At 41.7% G+C, this 17501-nt stretch overlaps 1 protein-coding gene across 2 annotated transcripts; it reads right to left on the reverse strand.

Annotated features, from left to right (window-relative positions):
* Positions 1-741: 741 nt before the first annotated feature.
* On the reverse strand, positions 742-17059 carry appl1 (adaptor protein, phosphotyrosine interaction, PH domain and leucine zipper containing 1). 2 transcript variants are annotated; one of them, XM_040115779.1, is made up of 22 exons: positions 16892-17059; positions 15089-15187; positions 14873-14932; positions 12906-12977; positions 12607-12694; positions 11865-11906; positions 9995-10053; positions 9563-9709; positions 8727-8809; positions 8288-8449; positions 6845-7033; positions 6693-6735; positions 6528-6584; positions 5390-5481; positions 5059-5238; positions 4571-4623; positions 3814-3988; positions 2647-2683; positions 2338-2478; positions 2195-2245; positions 1999-2088; positions 742-1567 (listed from the first exon to the last, which is right to left on the reverse strand). In XM_040115779.1, exons 1-22 carry the CDS (start codon positions 16943-16945, stop codon positions 1415-1417), a joined length of 2127 nt encoding a protein of 708 aa, XP_039971713.1. In that variant the 5' UTR covers positions 16946-17059; the 3' UTR covers positions 742-1414. The 2 variants fall into 2 exon arrangements, with proteins under 2 accessions (XP_039971713.1, XP_039971712.1); XM_040115778.1 differs by lacking the exon at positions 9995-10053 and adding an exon at positions 10844-10902.
* Between the last annotated feature and the right edge of the window lie 442 nt (positions 17060-17501).

Here is a 17501-nt window from a genome sequence, read left to right on the forward strand (position 1 = left end):
CCTTTTACCAGTCAGAGTCGGTCAGGTGACATGAATTGAAACCGATGAAGGGCCGACACGTTGTTAATACGGCGAGTCCAGCTGATCGACAGTGTGAATGATCTCTTTGTTTGATCTTTAAGCTTCCGCAACTGCAGCACTTACTGCCAAGAGTCTTCTGTGTTTCCAAGTCACAGCGTACTCAGTGATCAGGGATTTAATGATGACGGTCAGTACGTCTAACTTCTGGTTACAACTGGGCTAAATTGTGATGAAAAGTTAAGTTTAGTTATAATAACGTTACATTATAATTACATACCTTTTGTTTTAACAGTATTTTAACCCCTTTACATACAGCTTTCCCCTTTTGTTTCACCTTAAGTGGCTTTAATTCTCTTAAAATCGTCTTATTCCATCCTGTCCAACAGTATCATTCACATGTATATTCTGTGCCGGCATGTCGCAGCTCTTTACTGACGCTACATGAGGTTTGCAACAAGTGAAATATTCAAATCAAATCGGTTTTTCGCGGCTGCACCGTCCATTCTTATCTTAAATGTCCCGTGCGCTCGAGCACAGTGGAGCTTAAACGAATCAGTTAAAGCTCCGCTGTGCTGGTGATTCAGCAAGTTTCAAGACTGTGAAGGTTATTTTTTCATCCTGCGGTAAAATGAATGAAAACCAGTGACTTGCCGGAGAGGAGAGAGGAGATAATATTGAGAAAATTTAAAACATCAGAGGATTTTAAGAAGGAAAAAAAAAAAAAAAAGTTCAGCCGATGAACTCGTCACAACAGGAAGGACTCTTCAAAATAAGACTCCCCCCCCTCTCTCTCTCTCTTCTTCGCTCTTTGTTTTTGAACAAGTCGCATGTTTTAACAACACTGACAGAGAAAACAGCTGAGGTGTCCTGTTGCCCTTTGGGATCTCCTAGAGGCCAAAGTGCCCTTGAGCAAGAGTTGAAACTAACAGTGTCCAAATCTGCCTTCTGTGTTTTCTCAGGCGTCTCCTTCAGATCCTGGTTCATTATTCCCCACGTGTTGTTCTGCTTTATATCCTCTGTCGTTATTCTTATCTACTTTTTATAAAATAAACATATAAAAACGGAAACTTACAGGTTAATCTATATTTTTTTGTCTTTTTCTTGATAGTGGAGCCGGTATAAAAAGCAGCGTTTTTTTACACACGGAATAAAACGCAAGTCCGTGACGAGACGTTTCCTCGCCCACTCCCCTCCTCCTCCTCTTAAAGAGGGTGCGTTTAGTTTATCCTCTGTTTTCAGAGTGACAGGCTCCGCCACAAACTTCAAACAGTGTCCAGCAGAGAGGGAGCACATGCTTTTCAGTCCCAGGCAGCCCAGGTGGGCAGGTGGTGTCGCCTCGACAGTACCAGCTGGGACTCGCCCGGGAGGTAAAACATGCATCCTCCGCGTGTCTCTAGGCTTCAGACTCGCCCCTCTTCTTCCCCTCGTCCCCAGCGTCGCTGTCCTCTGATTGGCTGTTGCTAAGCACCAGGAACTGTCCGTCAGAGGCAGGCGGGTTGGCAGGACGACTCGAGGCGGCGATCAAACGGCTCTGCTCTTCCAGATCCTGAAATGGCAACACTTGACTTAAGTATCAGAAGAGTCCTGCTCTAAAATAAGGGGCTAAGTCGGTAATATTTTTGGTTTTAGACAAAACGAGTGATTTAAAGATGTCACCTTGGGCGTAGGGAAATTGCATTGAGAATTTTTCACCATCTTTTTGACCAACAGAACAATTAATCAATAAGCAATCTGGAGATTAAGCCATAATGAAAATAATTCTTAGTTGGAACTGCAGTTTAATCCGGTTTAAAATGATGAGGATTCATCTGCAAAACCTGCTTCTACCATAGATCCTAAATCTGTGAATGTTAAAAACAGACTGAACCAGGGGTTAAAAGGTCACCTGCTGTATCTGCTAATTAAAATTACGAGTAAATATGATGGTTTTTTGCAGGCGTCACGGGTAAAGGTTAAAGTTTAAACGTTAAACGTCACCTTCTCTATCTGTCTCTGTTTGCTGAGTTCCTCCTGCTGTTTCTCTTTGGCCTTGTCCTGTTCCTTCCTCTTCTCCACCGCCTTACGGTCCTGCACAACGAAGACAACAGCGAGACAACAAAAATAATCAGCATCCTCAACAACAACCTGAAGTTAGCTTTAGCTCCAGTCTGACGGAGTTTCAAATCAGTCTCACCATCTCGGAGTGGAAGGCTATCTGCTTGGCCAGACCGATACTGTCACAGATCTGAAACACATGAAGGAGACGGACAGGTCAGGCAGACAGACAGACAGACAGAGTGTTAGACAGTGAGACCAACAGATAGACAGACGGACAACCTTCTCTCCGTCGTTGTTGGACTCGAAAATGTAGCAGACGGCTCGGCTGTCACCCCGTCCGCCTGCTGACAGCAAAACGAAACCAAACAGCCTCTTGTTGTCTTGATGGGACGAACACTGAACCACGGTGGACAGAGGGAACTGCGGCAGGAGAAAGGAAGCGGAGGGAGAGGAGGACGGAGGAAGGAGAGGAAAGAGGGAAGGAAGGTGAGAAAGAAGGAGGATAGAGAAGGATAAAAATTAGGAAAGAGGGGACTGGAAGCAATCATAAACCATTAGAAACATGTCTAGTAAGACAGATGGTCTCACCCTGAGTCGAGTGACTTGTGTCTGAGGATCAATAAGCCTGAAAAGAAAAACGCGTACGTTAAAATCAACTTTGTCCTGGAGAGGAAAAAACAGCATTTCCAAAATGATCGAGAACCGAGAACACGATATTAATACCCCCCTCCGGATCAGTGTTACGATGAGATGACCTCTGTCCCGCTTGAGGGAAAAGTTGAATAATGTTTCCATTGTTTATCATTGTCACTCTAACATCTGCCCTTTTTGTATGCATTTAAATAAACCTCTGGCACTATGATGGAAACATTAGCTAAAGCAAAAACGTTTTACTGACATTTCCCCGGTTTTTATGTTTCAGTCTTTGGCAATAAAAACATCTTATAAGACCTGCTACACAACAAAGTCTGAATTTAAAATTACATACAAAGCATTTGTATTTTTTACAAAACACATTCTGTAAAATAAGACATTTATGTCTCTAGATTATGTAAACAATTAGTGGACGACCTGCCTTGAAATTTGAAATGGATATTCATGGTCCCCAGGGGATGACTCTCTTATAACTCTGACCCCCTACCCTTTCAGCTAAAGCCACTATCAGGTCAAAATCTCTAAAACAAACCGCTGCACTTTCTTTGAACTTGCTGTCATTAAGACTCCCTAAAAGACGAATCATGACTGTTCCCTGACTGTTCGTCTGAGGACAGTTTTTTTTTATGTGTATATAAAAATATAAATTTCTAATGTGCAGCTGGGCATTAAATGCACTGGGCAAAAATACTCCCCAGATTTTTATGAGGTCTTTCCTCAAGCGCCACCCTCAGGACAAAGTTTACAGTTTTAGCCCCACACTGCTAACGCTCCAAGAATAACTGAAAGGTTCGCTGTGGAGTTTTCTCGTAAACAAACAAAATTTATGATTACGTTCAGTGCATGTGTGTCCTTGTGCACTTGAAATGGGGACAAATGAAATGGGGACCTACTCATAAAAAACTGCTCCATAGCGCTACTAGAGGTCAAAAACTCTCCTGTTCTTTCCAACATGTTCATACTGTGGCTGTAATGAACACTGCAGTCTCCAGAGGACGCTACTGGGGCTGAAGAACTCTACAGTCATACAACAGCAAAACAACTGAACCCCAAACACACACACACACACACACACACACACACACACACTGTGGTTCATACTTGAGGCAGTCACAGGTGACCAGCAGGTGTGACTCGGTCATCCTGAAGATGTTGTGGATGGCTCTGGCAGCCAGGATCTGTCTCATGGTTTCAGAGATGACGTCCGCTGACTCAGCAGTCCTCACCTCCATGGAGCCCAGGAAGCGAACGATGAAGAGCTGGTGGAGGATCGAGTCTGGACAACGCGGACACAGGAAATATTTTTTTTAAAAACCATAAACCTTAGAATCACTTTTCTTCTATATTTACATGTAGGAATAAAATAAACCAGATTAGCAGCTGGAGACAGTCATGACACTGAAAAGCTTAGGGAGGAGGCTGTGCGCCGCTTTTTATCTGAGAAAGTTAAACAGACCTGGGACGTGAAGCATTTTTTCTTATAAAATGCAGGCATACTATTTAACACTTTGAATAAAGCATAAATTTCACCTTGGCGTGTCTTGTCTGAACTTGTTTTTAAGTGTGAGATGGTCTCATTGCTGCCCCCTGTGAACACACAGCACCCACCAACTGTTGCTGTTACGGGTGTTTTCTGCCTTCCGGCAACAAGGGGCAACAATGAGACCACTGTGGTTTGGTGCAACAGAATGAAAAGAAAGACATTAAAAAAAAAAAACAAAAAAAAAAAACAAACAGTGACAAATTTGGGAGTAGCTGCATCGCTCCAACAGACACCGTGCAAATGTAGTTCTCATTGTAATACATGAGCTATTGAGACCATGAGGAAAACAAGACCAGACAAACACACAGGCGTTACCTTCACTGTCTTCTGATGTGGTGTCTCCTGACTCTCCAAACGGATTACTCCTTCTGTAGGACACAACCGCACGACACACACACACACACACACACACACACACACACACACACACACACACAGAATGAATATTCTCTCACATACAGACTGTAATTTCACTTACACAAATTCCAGATACTTTGATTGATCAGGATATTTATTACAAATGAATTGTTTAGTTTCTGGCAACAGTTTTCATACTTTTCTATTCATTTAGTACGGAGTGCACTATCAGTCAAAAAACTACATTTAATTTGAATTTTTGACGCATCCAGCAGCCAAACACACTTGCGACGTTCTTTCTAAAACAAATTTAAAAAATGCATTGTAATGCATTTTTCATAATTTGAACTGATCCATTTGAAACAACTCTTTAAAGCCTGACTGAAGCCTCCCACACACACACACACACACACACACACACACACACACACACACACCCCTCCTACCTGCCAGACTGCGCTGCCGTCTTGCTCTGCCCTAAGTTTTCCTCGCTGACAGGGGAAATGATGTCAAACTGGATGGGCGTTTCCGGGGCAACCAGTGCGTCCAGTGAGAGCACAGAAAGAGCAGGCGATGGCTCGGACCCCACAGAGCTAATGCTGCTCGCTCGGCCCACACGTCCTTTACTGGAATGAGGAGAGAGAGAGAGAGATATAGATGGAGGTCTGAGTCGTCCAGTTTAGAAATGTGATTGGCTACCAGGCTTCCATCTTCATTAAATCTGGCAGCTGACAGGTTATGAGGCTGTCGATCACACCCTGTCGGTGTCTGTACTACCTGTTGGGTCTCAGGCTCTCGTGTCTCTGCTGGAAAGACGGTGATGGCGTCACAGCTTCGATAGCTGACTGGTTCACTCTGGCTGCCAGCTCCTGCCAATGCGAAGCATCAACCAGTGGGAAATCAATTTGAAAGCATGAACCCAAAAGGCTTTTCAGACAAGTTTTCCCGTTTTTTTTGTGTGTCTTGCTACCCTTATCTCACACTGTAGATCTATCGATACGTAATTAGATACACTCCATGGCCAAAAGTATGTGGACAACCACACATTCCAGCCATGTGATAGTTGAACTGGTCGTTCCGAAACCAGGGGCATCAACTGAGACTGTCAGTAATTATAGTCATTTATATACAGTACATTCACGAGTGAATGTCACATGTTAGAGATGCGAGCTGGTCTGCCAAAAACAGACCCGGTGGAGCAGGATCATGCGTGGCCCACAGACCCGGTGGACAGGGCATAAAACAATGGGCGATCGTCTCTTCATTCACGATAGTCGATCCGATCACAAATCGGCACAAGCCTACACCCTGGTTCAAGTCCGGCCAGGGACCTTTGCTCCATTTTATATCTCATCTCTCTCTCCTCTTATTCCCTGTCACCTCTCTACTGTCAACTCTCTAATAAAAGCATAAAATGCTGAAAAAAATACTTCTAAAAAGCTGTTCCACCTCATGCTTTCCCAGTAACAGAGATAATTTGTGCTTTTGTCTTCCTGTCGATACCGGGACTGGGCAAGTATTGCGTTTTGTAAGTTGCTGCTTGTGACCACCTTGTGCCTGCATTTTTGCAAAAATCTGACCACTTTCAAAATTTGATATACAGTCTTAAGGACTGCCACAGCTGGAAGAAAGTAAGAGACTCTCTTTCATCGTAGACAGTTCACCTTCACAGTGTCAGCATCAGCTTCTCATGTTAGTATAGTTAACAGTTATAATAGTTATGATCTGGTAGGAGGTCGACTGTTTTTCCAACTGGGGGAAACAGACATATTTGAATAAGTAGACAAATCAGAGATATGGGTGGTGGGTGATTCAGAGATCTGAAACCAGGTGTAGACTACACCTAAAAATATCTGTCAAACTTTCCTCTATGACCTGTGACATGAAAGTTAATGAGGGAAGAAGGTTCACAGACCTCTGCGTTCTCACTCAGGTAGATCCTCTTGGAGATGTTGTTTATGGTGGAGATCCACTGGTGGAAGGAGCAGCAGAAAGATGGCGTGAGAAAAAAAAAAAAAAAACACAACAGAACAGGCGAAAGTCAACACAAAGCAGGTCACATGACAGAAAAACTATTTACCTCCTCGCAGTCCTTCCTGCTCTCCGCCTGGAGTGTCACCACTCTGACAGAACGAGAAAAAGTGGCATTAATACCCAAAACCTCCGAGAGCATCTGAGAAACGTTACAGTATTTCCATGCAAGAGAAATGTAAAGAATGGGAGCGCTCTCACTTCTTGCCATCGAAGGATGTGACCTGGAAGCAGAAGCGGCGGTCGTCGCTGTCGACTGCCATGACGGAGCAGTTGTCGAGGTCTGTGACCAGCCCGCCCGCCACCTCGCCCCGGCCCTGCTGCATCAGGTTCCCGCCCTGCGTGAAGAAGTACTGACGCTCCCAGGACGACGACACCAGACCTGTCTTACTGAGAGACAGACACAAGAGCTACTTTAACAAACTAACAACAAATTAAGTGTACATTGTCAATGTGTTTGTGACTGTAAAGATCATAACTTTCAACTTATTTTCAACCTTAACTCCAGATGCCAGCACAGCAACAACGGCAGCGCAACAACAGCAGTGAGCAGGGTCCAAGCACATAATGCAACATAAAACTACTTTAAAAGCGAGTAAGTAGACTTTATATAAGCCTTTTCAGAACAGATATTACAAAGTGCTTTAAAAGGAGAAGACAGAGATAACACCCTTTGTGTTCATTAAGGGAGAATTCAGCTTCGTTACAACTTATGATTTAAAAAACAAAAAACAAAAACAAAAAAAACAACCTAGTTTTCTTCGTCCTTTTTATCATTTATAACAACACTGTACTTAAAAAGTCATTTGCTGAGATCTGGGAACATCATTAAAAAGAAAACTTGCTAGTCAAAAACCATGATCAGTTACATGATCTTGTTTATCCAGTTAATCTAAAAAAAAAAAAACTTTATTTTGGAGAACTGAAACTGAAAGAGAGGACACCTGAAATGTTGTGGTAAACCCTCATTGTACAGGAAAACTGTATGAACACACCTACAGTAAGTATGGTAGGTCAAAACTAAAGCTGAGGGTGGGTCTGTAAACTGTTATGGATGTTTACAACAGACAGTCTGGGTAATAATTTTACTGTCTCACCTTCATGAACATGTTTCTTGACGTTTTTTTAACGTCTCTTTAGTAATATCGCTAATTTCCAGAATGCCAGCTATTAAGTTAGCGAGTACAATGCTATTAGTTCAAATAAAAATGATAGAGAAAACTGACAAAATAAGACTTGGAATTAACCTTTATAGCCACTTTGTGTAGAGTATGAAAGTGTCTGAGTCTCAGTGTTAGTATCTGTTTTGAGAGACTAATGACACAGTAACCATGTTTTCAAACCGCTAACAGCTTTCAGGTAGCAGTTTACTGGGGTTGTACAATTTTATGTGCTACACCCGAGCCCCCACGTGAGGGATTTAAAGATCCCCCCCCCACTGACTGTATCAATGAAGACATGCGAGGGAAGAACGCTGACATGAATGAACCGGAAACAGCTTCACCATCGTACAAACAGAAAGATTTAGCCATCAGAATAAAATGAAAGATCATGCAATCAGATTACAACTCCACTCACGGGGGCTTTAATGTGAACAATAAATAAAAGTATTAAAATGTGTCTGTGTTTGTGTATTTGTCCTACTTGCGGATGTACAGGTAGCCCTGTTTCCTGGTCAGGTTGCGACAGACGGGTGAGTAGGCGGGGTCAGGGTCACATGGTGCATACAGCGAGTCACATGATCTCTCCATCTGCTGGATGGTCTGCTGCATCTGCCCCACGTCTTCCTCCATCTCCCGACGGACACTACACACACACACACACACACACACACACACACACACACACACACACACACACACAGGATTCAAATGTTTCCTTCACATTTGTCACTCATTGCTATTGTCTTCATATTTCTATCATGTTTCCATCCACCCGCAACTTCTTCAGAACCAGTGTAACTTTAAAACTGGGTTACAGTCAACAAAACACTGTTTTTAAGAATCTGAATATAGAATGGACGAGGAGAGAAAAAAAACGTATGAAGCTTTTGGAGTGAAGGAGATGGGTGTGGGGTTCTTACTTCTGGACGCTGGTTCCTATGGTTCCCAGGAAGTCCTCCCACTGCTGGGTAAGATTTTCTGATCCCAGCTTGAAGAAACTGATCTGCACAGAGCAACAACAGATAAAAAAAGAGACACATCAGCAGGTTTGGTAAACGCTCTGAACCAGTTGGGAAAACATCTGATTCAAAATGAAATGACCCCTAAGTGGTTAAATCTTAATCTATGCAGCAAAAAACCCCCTTTGGCCATAATGCTGACGGTGTTTTTTTGTCTAAAAAAAAAAAAATGCAAACAATGTCCAACAGGCCAGTGTATTCTCCAGCATTTTACACCTCATTCTGATTGGTTAGTTTGTAGACGTTGGGTCGCAGCAGCAGCAGTCATACTGTGACAATTTAGTCCTAAAATTCTGTCACTATTTTAACACAGGCTGACTTTGGTCTCCAAAGCTCTAAATCGGCCATGGACATATCTTGCAGTGAGATCTAGGGCCACCATTTTGGATTAACGACCAAAGATTTCATCTCATGACTGTAAACTTTGATCTGGGACAGCCAAAAATCCCAGCACGTGTAGGAGGCTTAACATGAAGCTACATCCGAGTCAACAGATGACAAGATATGTGGCGTGCGATGCTCATGTTTTTTTAAAACTTTTTCTTGGCTCTTCTTGGGTCAAGTGAAACCTGCAGCAAGTCTGACCTGAGCCAAGGTTAGAATTAAAGAGTGGATCTGAGACCTGGTTCAGGTCGGGTCCTTGGGCGTTTGCGGGCGTCATGTTTGACTGAAAACCTCTAGTGTACAGTAAATATGTGTGTGTTTCTGTGTGTGTGTGTGTGTGTGTGTGCATGCACCTGGGCCTGCATGTAGCCCAGCAGTGGCTCCAGCAGAGCCGTTTTCTTCTTGTACTGTAGTGTGTTCAGTGAACAGAAGTAGTGCATCATGGTCTGATGCTGTTTCTTGCGGGAGGTGTAGACGTCCTCCACAGCCTCCGCCCGCATCTGCAATGCAAAAGACTCTACTATTATTTCAGTATCAAGATAAAAATCAATAACTGCTTATAAACTCAACACAACTAACTAAACAAACTCAAAAATTGTAGCGCTTTATCTCCATTTTCCCTGTGAAAAAATTACATAGTACTTTTAAGGAAATTTGGCAGCAAATTATTTATAAATTACAGAACAGTAAAAGTAAATTACTCAGGAGTTTAGCATTAAACTCTGGTATTGCAGTACCGAATAATAAACCTGTGTGAAGAGTGTTTCTGTCACTAATGCATTTACCTTGTCATTGTCCCTCTTCTTGGACAGGCGGCTGTATCTATTAATGGCTGTGTCATGATCTGCACACAGAAATATACAAACATGTAGGTACGACTTTTTTGATGATGAAACATATTTCCTTTATCTTTTCTTTTTCATTTCATTTTCCGCAGTAACACGGATTAGAAAGGAACATAAAGCAGTAATGAAGGCAAATATACTCTTCCTGTAACCATTACAAACAAGGTGGAATCTTCATTCACTCAATAAAAGTGAGTTTTGTGGGATAAAGTAATGAACTGACACAAACCAAAATGGGTTCTAGGAAAATTTTAATCAATTAACTGCTTCAAGTGAATTAATATATAAAAATCCCACACATTTTGATGTTCAAGCTTCTCCAATGTGAGAATTTCCAGCTTTTTTCTATGATTATTAAAAACTGTGCAGTTGTTCAAAGAAAATAGGAAACTGACCGATCCTTAGCCTTTGGAGTTATCCAGATAACTTAAACTGACTTAATGCCCTTAGATAACCTCTGTTATGATTTGGTGCCATATAAATAAAATTGAATTGAATTGAATTAATTTGAATTGAATTAATCTTATCAAAAAAATGGGCGACTGTCCTCTCAACAGTCAGGTTGTTGGCAAAGAAGATCTTAGCCAAATGTTAAGATAAGATGAGACTTTATCTCCATTTTCCCTGTGAAAAAATTACATAGTACTTTTAAGGAAATTTGGCAGCAAATTATTTATAAATTACAGAACAGTAAAAGTAAATTACTCAGGAGTTTAGCATTAAACTCTGGTATTGCAGTACTGAATAATAAACCTGTGTGAAGAGTTTTTCTGTCACTAATGCATTTACCTTGTCATTGTCCCTCTTCTTGGACAGGCGGCTGTATCTATTAATGGCTGTGTCATGATCTGCACACAGAAATATACAAACATGTAGGTACGACTTTTTTGATGATGAAACATATTTCCTTTATCTTTTCTTTTTCATTTCATTTTCTGCAGTAACACGGATTAGAAAGGAACATAAAGCAGTAATGAAGGCAAATATACTCTTCCTGTAACCATTACAAACAAGGCGGAATCTTCATTCACTCAATAAAAGTGAGTTTTGTGGGATAAAGTAATGAACTGACACAAACCAAAATGGGTTCTAGGAAAATTTTAATCAATTAACTGCTTCAAGTGAATTAATATATAAAAATCCCACACATTTTGATGTTCAAGCTTCTCCAATGTGAGAATTTCCAGCTTTTTTCTATGATTATTAAAAACTGTGCAGTTGTTCAAAGAAAATAGGAAACTGACCGATCCTTAGCCTTTGGAGTTATCCAGATAACTTAAACTGACTTAATGCCCTTAGATAACCTCTGTTATGATTTGGTGCCATATAAATAAAATTGAATTGAATTGAATTAATTTGAATTGAATTAATCTTATCAAAAAAATGGGCGACTGTCCTCTCAACAGTCAGGTTGTTGGCAAAGAAGATCTTAGCCAAATGTTAAGATAAGATGAGACTTTATCTCCATTTAACCAACTGACTCTACCAGTCATACAAACAGGTGCCAGGTGGACATTATTTGAATATGCGCACTGAAGCTTCAAGCCCCACTGTAGGACCGATATTACTAGTTTTTGTAGCTGACATGGATATTCAGTAAAGCCATAATTGTAATAAAAAACGTAACACTAGTCAGCAGTTGAGAAATCATATTAAAATAGCAACAGCAGCCGAGGGTGGGGGCATATAATCGGTCATTTGGAAGCTAATCGGGAACTTGTGATGAGCATTTATCCACCTAAAAAAAATAAATAAATTGATTAACTGATACAGAAAATTAATTGCAGCGGCAGTAGCAGTACTAACTTACCATCACTTGCTATCTGGAAGACTTCTTTCAGAGTGAGGATCTCTGGAGAGAGACAAAAAGAACTGCAAGTTATAAAGAAAGGGATATTTCTGCCTTTTCTGTTCATGTGTACAACACATACGAGTACAGGTGTACTTTCTGTCTGGGTCCGTTTTCCCAGTTTGAGGTCCTTAGTTCTACTGAAGGGAAATCTTAATGCTGCAGCATTCAGTCATATTTTAGACAACTGTGTGCTTGCAATTTTGTGCAAACGGTTATTTCGGAGAAGGCCCTTTTCTGTTTCAGCAGGACAATACCTCCGTGCACAAAAGCCAGCTCCAGAAATAAATGGTTTTCCCAGTTTAGTGTGGAAGAGCTTGACTGGTCTGCACATAGGCCTGGCCTCAACCCCATCCAACAACTTTGGAATGAACCGAAACACAGACTGTGAGCCAGGCCTTATCACCCGACATCAGTGTCAGACTTCTTTAATGCTATTGTTCCTAGAAAAGGGAGCAAATCCCTGCAGCCAGCTTTCAAAATCTGGTGGAAAATCTTGTCGAGTCACATGTTCGACTATCACATTTGACCGGTATGTTAGCTGTCCACATACTTTGGCCATGTAGTATATGTGCTTTGTCAACAACTAACGCTTATCAGTTGTTACTCTGAAAAATATATCAGCAACAGTTTTTGTGTCAGGGTTGGATTATTTGTGTACTTCATATATGTGTGTGTGTGTGTGTGTGTGCGCGTTTCCCACCCTTCAGGTCTCTTTCTTTAAACTGAGTGATGGGAAACATCATAGCATCTGCAAGTTGGGTGGACAAGACAGCATGACAGGAACTCAACTAGAAAGAGAGAGAGAGGAGAAGAAATCCTGATCATAAATCAGATGAACAACCACCGTGTTTCTTACTCTCCTTCTCACAGATATTAACAGTAATCGATTCTGATGTCATGTCCTGTCAGGTAAAATCTGCTTGTGCGACACATCCAGATGGATGAAGAAAACTTGCCTGACAAAAGACAGAGCTCTGGTGTGTTTGTGTTCTCTCTCACCTCATCAATGACTTTTGCAAACTGCTGCAGGGTGGAGCTCATCACCTCATCATCGCCCCCCAGAGGAAAACGCTGCAGAAAACCGCAACAACACGGGGGAATGGATTAGAATGATTCCTGTGAGGAAAACGCTGCAGCTGCAGCAGCAGCAGCAAATAAGCCCGAAACAAGCAGCATTGAAATATGTGGAATCTCTTCATAGAACAAAATATAGGTTAATTGTTGACCTGAAGTTGTTTCTAATGGAAAAGTCATAGGTCATCTTGTTTTGGACCAAAGCGTTTGACAGGCAGATGGGCCAAAAATAGCAATCCTAGATGCTAGCTGTAAAAATCTTAATATGTAACAGTGTGGCGGATAATCAGTTGTAGTGAAGGCATACGTGTGTGAAGTAACAGTTAAGGCCAGTGACTAGTATTGTTGGGGCTACGGCTGGTGTTAAAAGGCTAATGGGTAGGGTCATAAGACTAATAGCTATTGTTATAAGGCAGATGTCTAGCATTTTAACGTTTGTTGCTTCTATTTTAGGGATGGTGGCTAGTGTGATAAGTCTGGTGGGTAGTGTTCTATGACCAGTGGCTAGTTTATAAGGCTCTGGCTATGGTTAGATAGCTGTGGCTATTATACTATATGGCTTGTGGCTAGTGTAAATAGGCTGTGGCTAGTGTAATAAAGCTGATAGCTACTTTTTTATATTGCCAGTGGCTAGAAGTGTGACGCTGTGGCTAGCTAATAAAAAGGTTAATAACTGGTCTGATAACGCTGATGGCTAGCGCTACTTGGTCAGTGGCTAGTTTTATAAGTCTGATAGCTGGTGTGATAAGGTTGATAGCTAGTTGGGGCTAGTTGGGGCTAGTGTTATAAAACTGTGGTTAATGTTATATGGCCCGTGCCTAGGATTGTGAGGCTAACGGCTAGGGTCATAAGACTGATGGCTAGTGTTTAAAGGCCAGCTGGTTGTATGATAAGGCTAATGTCTAGTGTTATAGCATGGTGGCTAGTGTGACAAGGCTGTTAGAAAGTGCTCTGAAGCTGTGGCTAACGTTTTAAGACTGATCGCTAGTGTGATAGAGCAGTGGATAAGGCTAAGGTAAAAAAGCAAATGTTAAAAGGCTGGTGTCTTCTGTCATAAGCTTGTAGCTAGTGTCATAAGGCCGAGGGTTAACCCTGTGGGGCTGGTGGATAGTGTTTTAAGGTTTTTGGGTTCTGTTACAAGGTTGATGGCTCATGTTTCCAGGTTGGGAGCTAGTGTTAAATGGCCAGTGGGCAGTGCCTTATTGGCCTGCACATAAGACGATTTTTTTTTTCTGTAAATTATGTTTAAAATAACAGGGCGTCTTATATTTGAGGACTAGATAATTACATGTTTCCGGCTTTGTATTTCTTTTTCTTGAATGGAGAGAGTACCAATATAACACTGACTTCTACAGAGAGTCTTGCAGTGAGTGAGTGAGCATTTTTTTTGCTAGCACAGTTTAACCTGCAGGAGTTTCTAAAGGCTCTTGTAATGTGTTTTGCTGCCAAGGAGAAAATAAATTCATGACAAGTGAAAACAAGTATTATCTGTCAAGCCGCCAAGAATTACAGCTGCCATAGATGATGAGGAGCTAAAAAAGACAGAAAATAATTTTGATTGCTTGACAGCCTGACAGGAGATTGTATGAGTGTGTGAATGACAGACAAGCTACACAAATGTGGGATTTAAATTATGCTTTACTGGTATTACATCCTGTTTCCCTTTTTTGAGGACTCTGTTCTCCTTTAATTAACAGTATCTCAGGGAAAAATCCCCCACAGGACAGTGCTGTATCTTCAGAAAGTCTTTTTCCAAAACCAGGTATTGGGAAAGGGGATGTTGTCTTATAATCAGTGTAGTCTTATATTTGGGCCAATGTGGAATTAAAAATCTAGTGTTACAGCGCGGCGGTTTGTGTCATAGGGCTGGTGGCCGGTACGAGATGCCCCACCTGTTTGTCGTACTCTTTCAGCAGTCTGGAGGTCAGATGTGTTGCAGCACTGAGCTCATTCTGAAAAAAAATAAATACAGAAAAAACAAACAAACAAAATAAAACAGCAGGCACAACACTGAACAGCTGGCCACTTATTAATGTTGCTGTATGTTCTAGCCTACACTTCCAGTTCCAGTGGCACTATACCCAACATTTGTGTGTGTGAGTGTGTACCTGTGCATCATAAATCCTCTGCATAGCATGATAGAGCTGTGTACAGTAGTTGGAGATGGCTGCGGTGTCCTCCTCAAACACTCCCAGCAGAGAGCGGGTCTACATACAAAAACACACAATTGAAAGTGGTGAAAATGAAGTCACTGTGCTAATCACTTGACCCAACCATAAAACCTCAGCAAGTTATGGCCCGAAATGATCCTTTATGTAACTGCCAAACGCCAAACTCATGTCTATCTGTCTGTGTGTCTCAAATGCCTTTTTTTTAGCTTCAGCAAGCCAGCAGGCTCATCTGTCATCGTAACTCTCGACTCATCTGTCATTATGAGAGATAAAATAAATAAAGTCGTATGCAAAAGTCAGCATTTAAGGAATATTTCCACCCCCATGTTTAACAGTTGGCAAATGGGGGAGATTTTTAAGTAAAGACTTTATAGCGCGCCCAACCTTTTGCACATGCCGCAATTACTGTGGTTTTATTTTCTGTTTTTTCAGTGAATTAAATAAAAAGTAAAAGTGCAGTAACCTTTGAAAAAGGCTCATTTTCAATGTATGTTTGCTGCAGGGGTTGTATTTACTTCTTTTCACTTAAGAAAAAAAAATCAACTAAATACGTCATTTGCCCAAATGTGTCGAAACGTTTGCACACAACTGTAAGACTTTGAATTTCTGTGCATTCCTGAAGGCTTGTTGGTGGGTCTAAGCCAAACAATTTATAAAAGGAAAGGTGGCACCAGGAGTTGCAATAATTACATAGGTATCACACTCCTGCAGCCTGTATCACAAAGAAAAATGAATGTAGGTAAATAACATTTTTGTTGTCTGGTTATATTGTATACAGGCCAGTGCTGCAACTAACAGTTATTTTACGTTATTGATTATTTTTCTCAATTAATCACTTTGTCAATAAAATGCTAGAAAATTGTGAAAATTTTAAATTCTCCATAGTCCTAAGTGGCATCTCAGTTTTAATTTTTTTAAAAACAGGAAATCCTCACTTTTGAGAAACCAAAACAAGGTCATCTTTAGCACTTTTTTTTTTTTTTTTTTGAAAAATAACAAAAATGATCAATCAATAATAAAATTATTGCTGACTAATTTTCTGCCCATCTACTAATCTAATAATCGACTAATCGTTGCACCTCTAATACAGGCCCCGGATTTGCTTGGGCGAACTGATAACACATGATCTACAGTAAAGCATCCAAACTATATCTAACCCTGTAACTACGGACTGAACCTGTCTGGTTTATGCGTTTCTTGCCAAACCCTAATCAGTGATGTCACAGCAGGTGTTTTGCCCAGAATTTGCTGCACTGATCTGGGGTGTGTTTCAGCTCATCCATAGCAGCAGCAGCAGCAGCAGCAGCAGCAGCGGCGGGTTTCTGCCCTGTCTGACTTTCACATCTCACAGTGACAGAAAGCAGCAGGATGACACTGCTGCTTGGCCAAAAGACAAAACGGTTATCAAGGAACGGACACATTTAGCCGAGTGGCTAAGGAAGTAGCTAACTGTTCCTTTCTCGAGTTAAATTCGGTGCAAAGCAACACTGAATGATGTTTGACAATTTGACCTCGTATCTTTGACTGAAACCTCCAACACCCGAGGTCATTTTGATGCCGGTGCACATCTGGGGTATCACGTTTCCGCTGTCTATTTGACAGCTTTGGTTAGCCGGCCCGTTAGCGGCATTTCTTCGCTGGTTGATGGCAAACACTAAAGCCTAAAAAACAGCTAGCCTAGCCTGACAAGTGGCTAACGTTAGCAGGCTAGCCGAAGCCTCCAAGGAAGAGATATGTTACCTGCGGACTGTCCTCCAGCGTCTCCTCTATCGGAAGCTTCTCTATCCCGGGCATGGCTGCGACTGGCGCGTTGGAAAGCGGTGCCAATCGACTGACAAAACAAACTAAAATCGCTCCGACAACTCCAACTCAAGATATCTTGCCTACACAAATTCACAACACCCCAAAACAGATCCACCCAGTTGCGCATGTCCCACCCCCAAATGGATTTTGATTGGATAGAAAATAACTACCATGAATTCGATTGGTTTCTTGTTTAAAGGGGACCGAGGTGCCATTTTGGCTCTGGCCAGGATTTCCGCCCCTTCGCTGTATTCGTGTACTCATTATTTTTTTTCCACCCGAGGTGGGAAAAGACCCGCCCCTACCCTGCCTCTGATTGGCTATGACCCTGGCGTTTCCTCCTAACCTTTACCTTTTTACCACTCACCTCACCACTCCTCATTCCTAGACGTTACCAGTCAAGCCAATCAGAGGCAGAGTAGGGCGGGTCTTCTTCGTGATGTTGATGTTGGTGGGAAATTGCTTCGTGTAAAACTAGAGCCGTAATGGCGGCCGGTCTCCATCGTTTGTAGATAAAACATATGTATGTAACACAGTATGTATCTGT

Source organism: Xiphias gladius, chromosome 21 (assembly GCF_016859285.1).
Source record: "Xiphias gladius isolate SHS-SW01 ecotype Sanya breed wild chromosome 21, ASM1685928v1, whole genome shotgun sequence".
In the NCBI taxonomy this organism is placed as follows: Eukaryota; Metazoa; Chordata; class Actinopteri; order Istiophoriformes; family Xiphiidae; genus Xiphias; species Xiphias gladius.

Excerpts from the sequence above, each read along its gene's own strand:
- appl1 (XM_040115779.1), bottom strand. The coding sequence starts at position 16,945 with ATGCCCGGGATAGAGAAGCTTCCGATAGAGGAGACGCTGGAGGACAGT. Across the intron at positions 15,188-16,891 it reads CGCTGGAGGACAGTCCGCAG|ACCCGCTCTCTGCTGGGAGT; the intron begins GTAACATATCTC and ends TTTTGTATGTAG. Across the intron at positions 5,482-6,527 it reads ACCTGAGTGAGAACGCAGAG|GAGCTGGCAGCCAGAGTGAA; the intron begins GTCTGTGAACCT and ends TCGCATTGGCAG.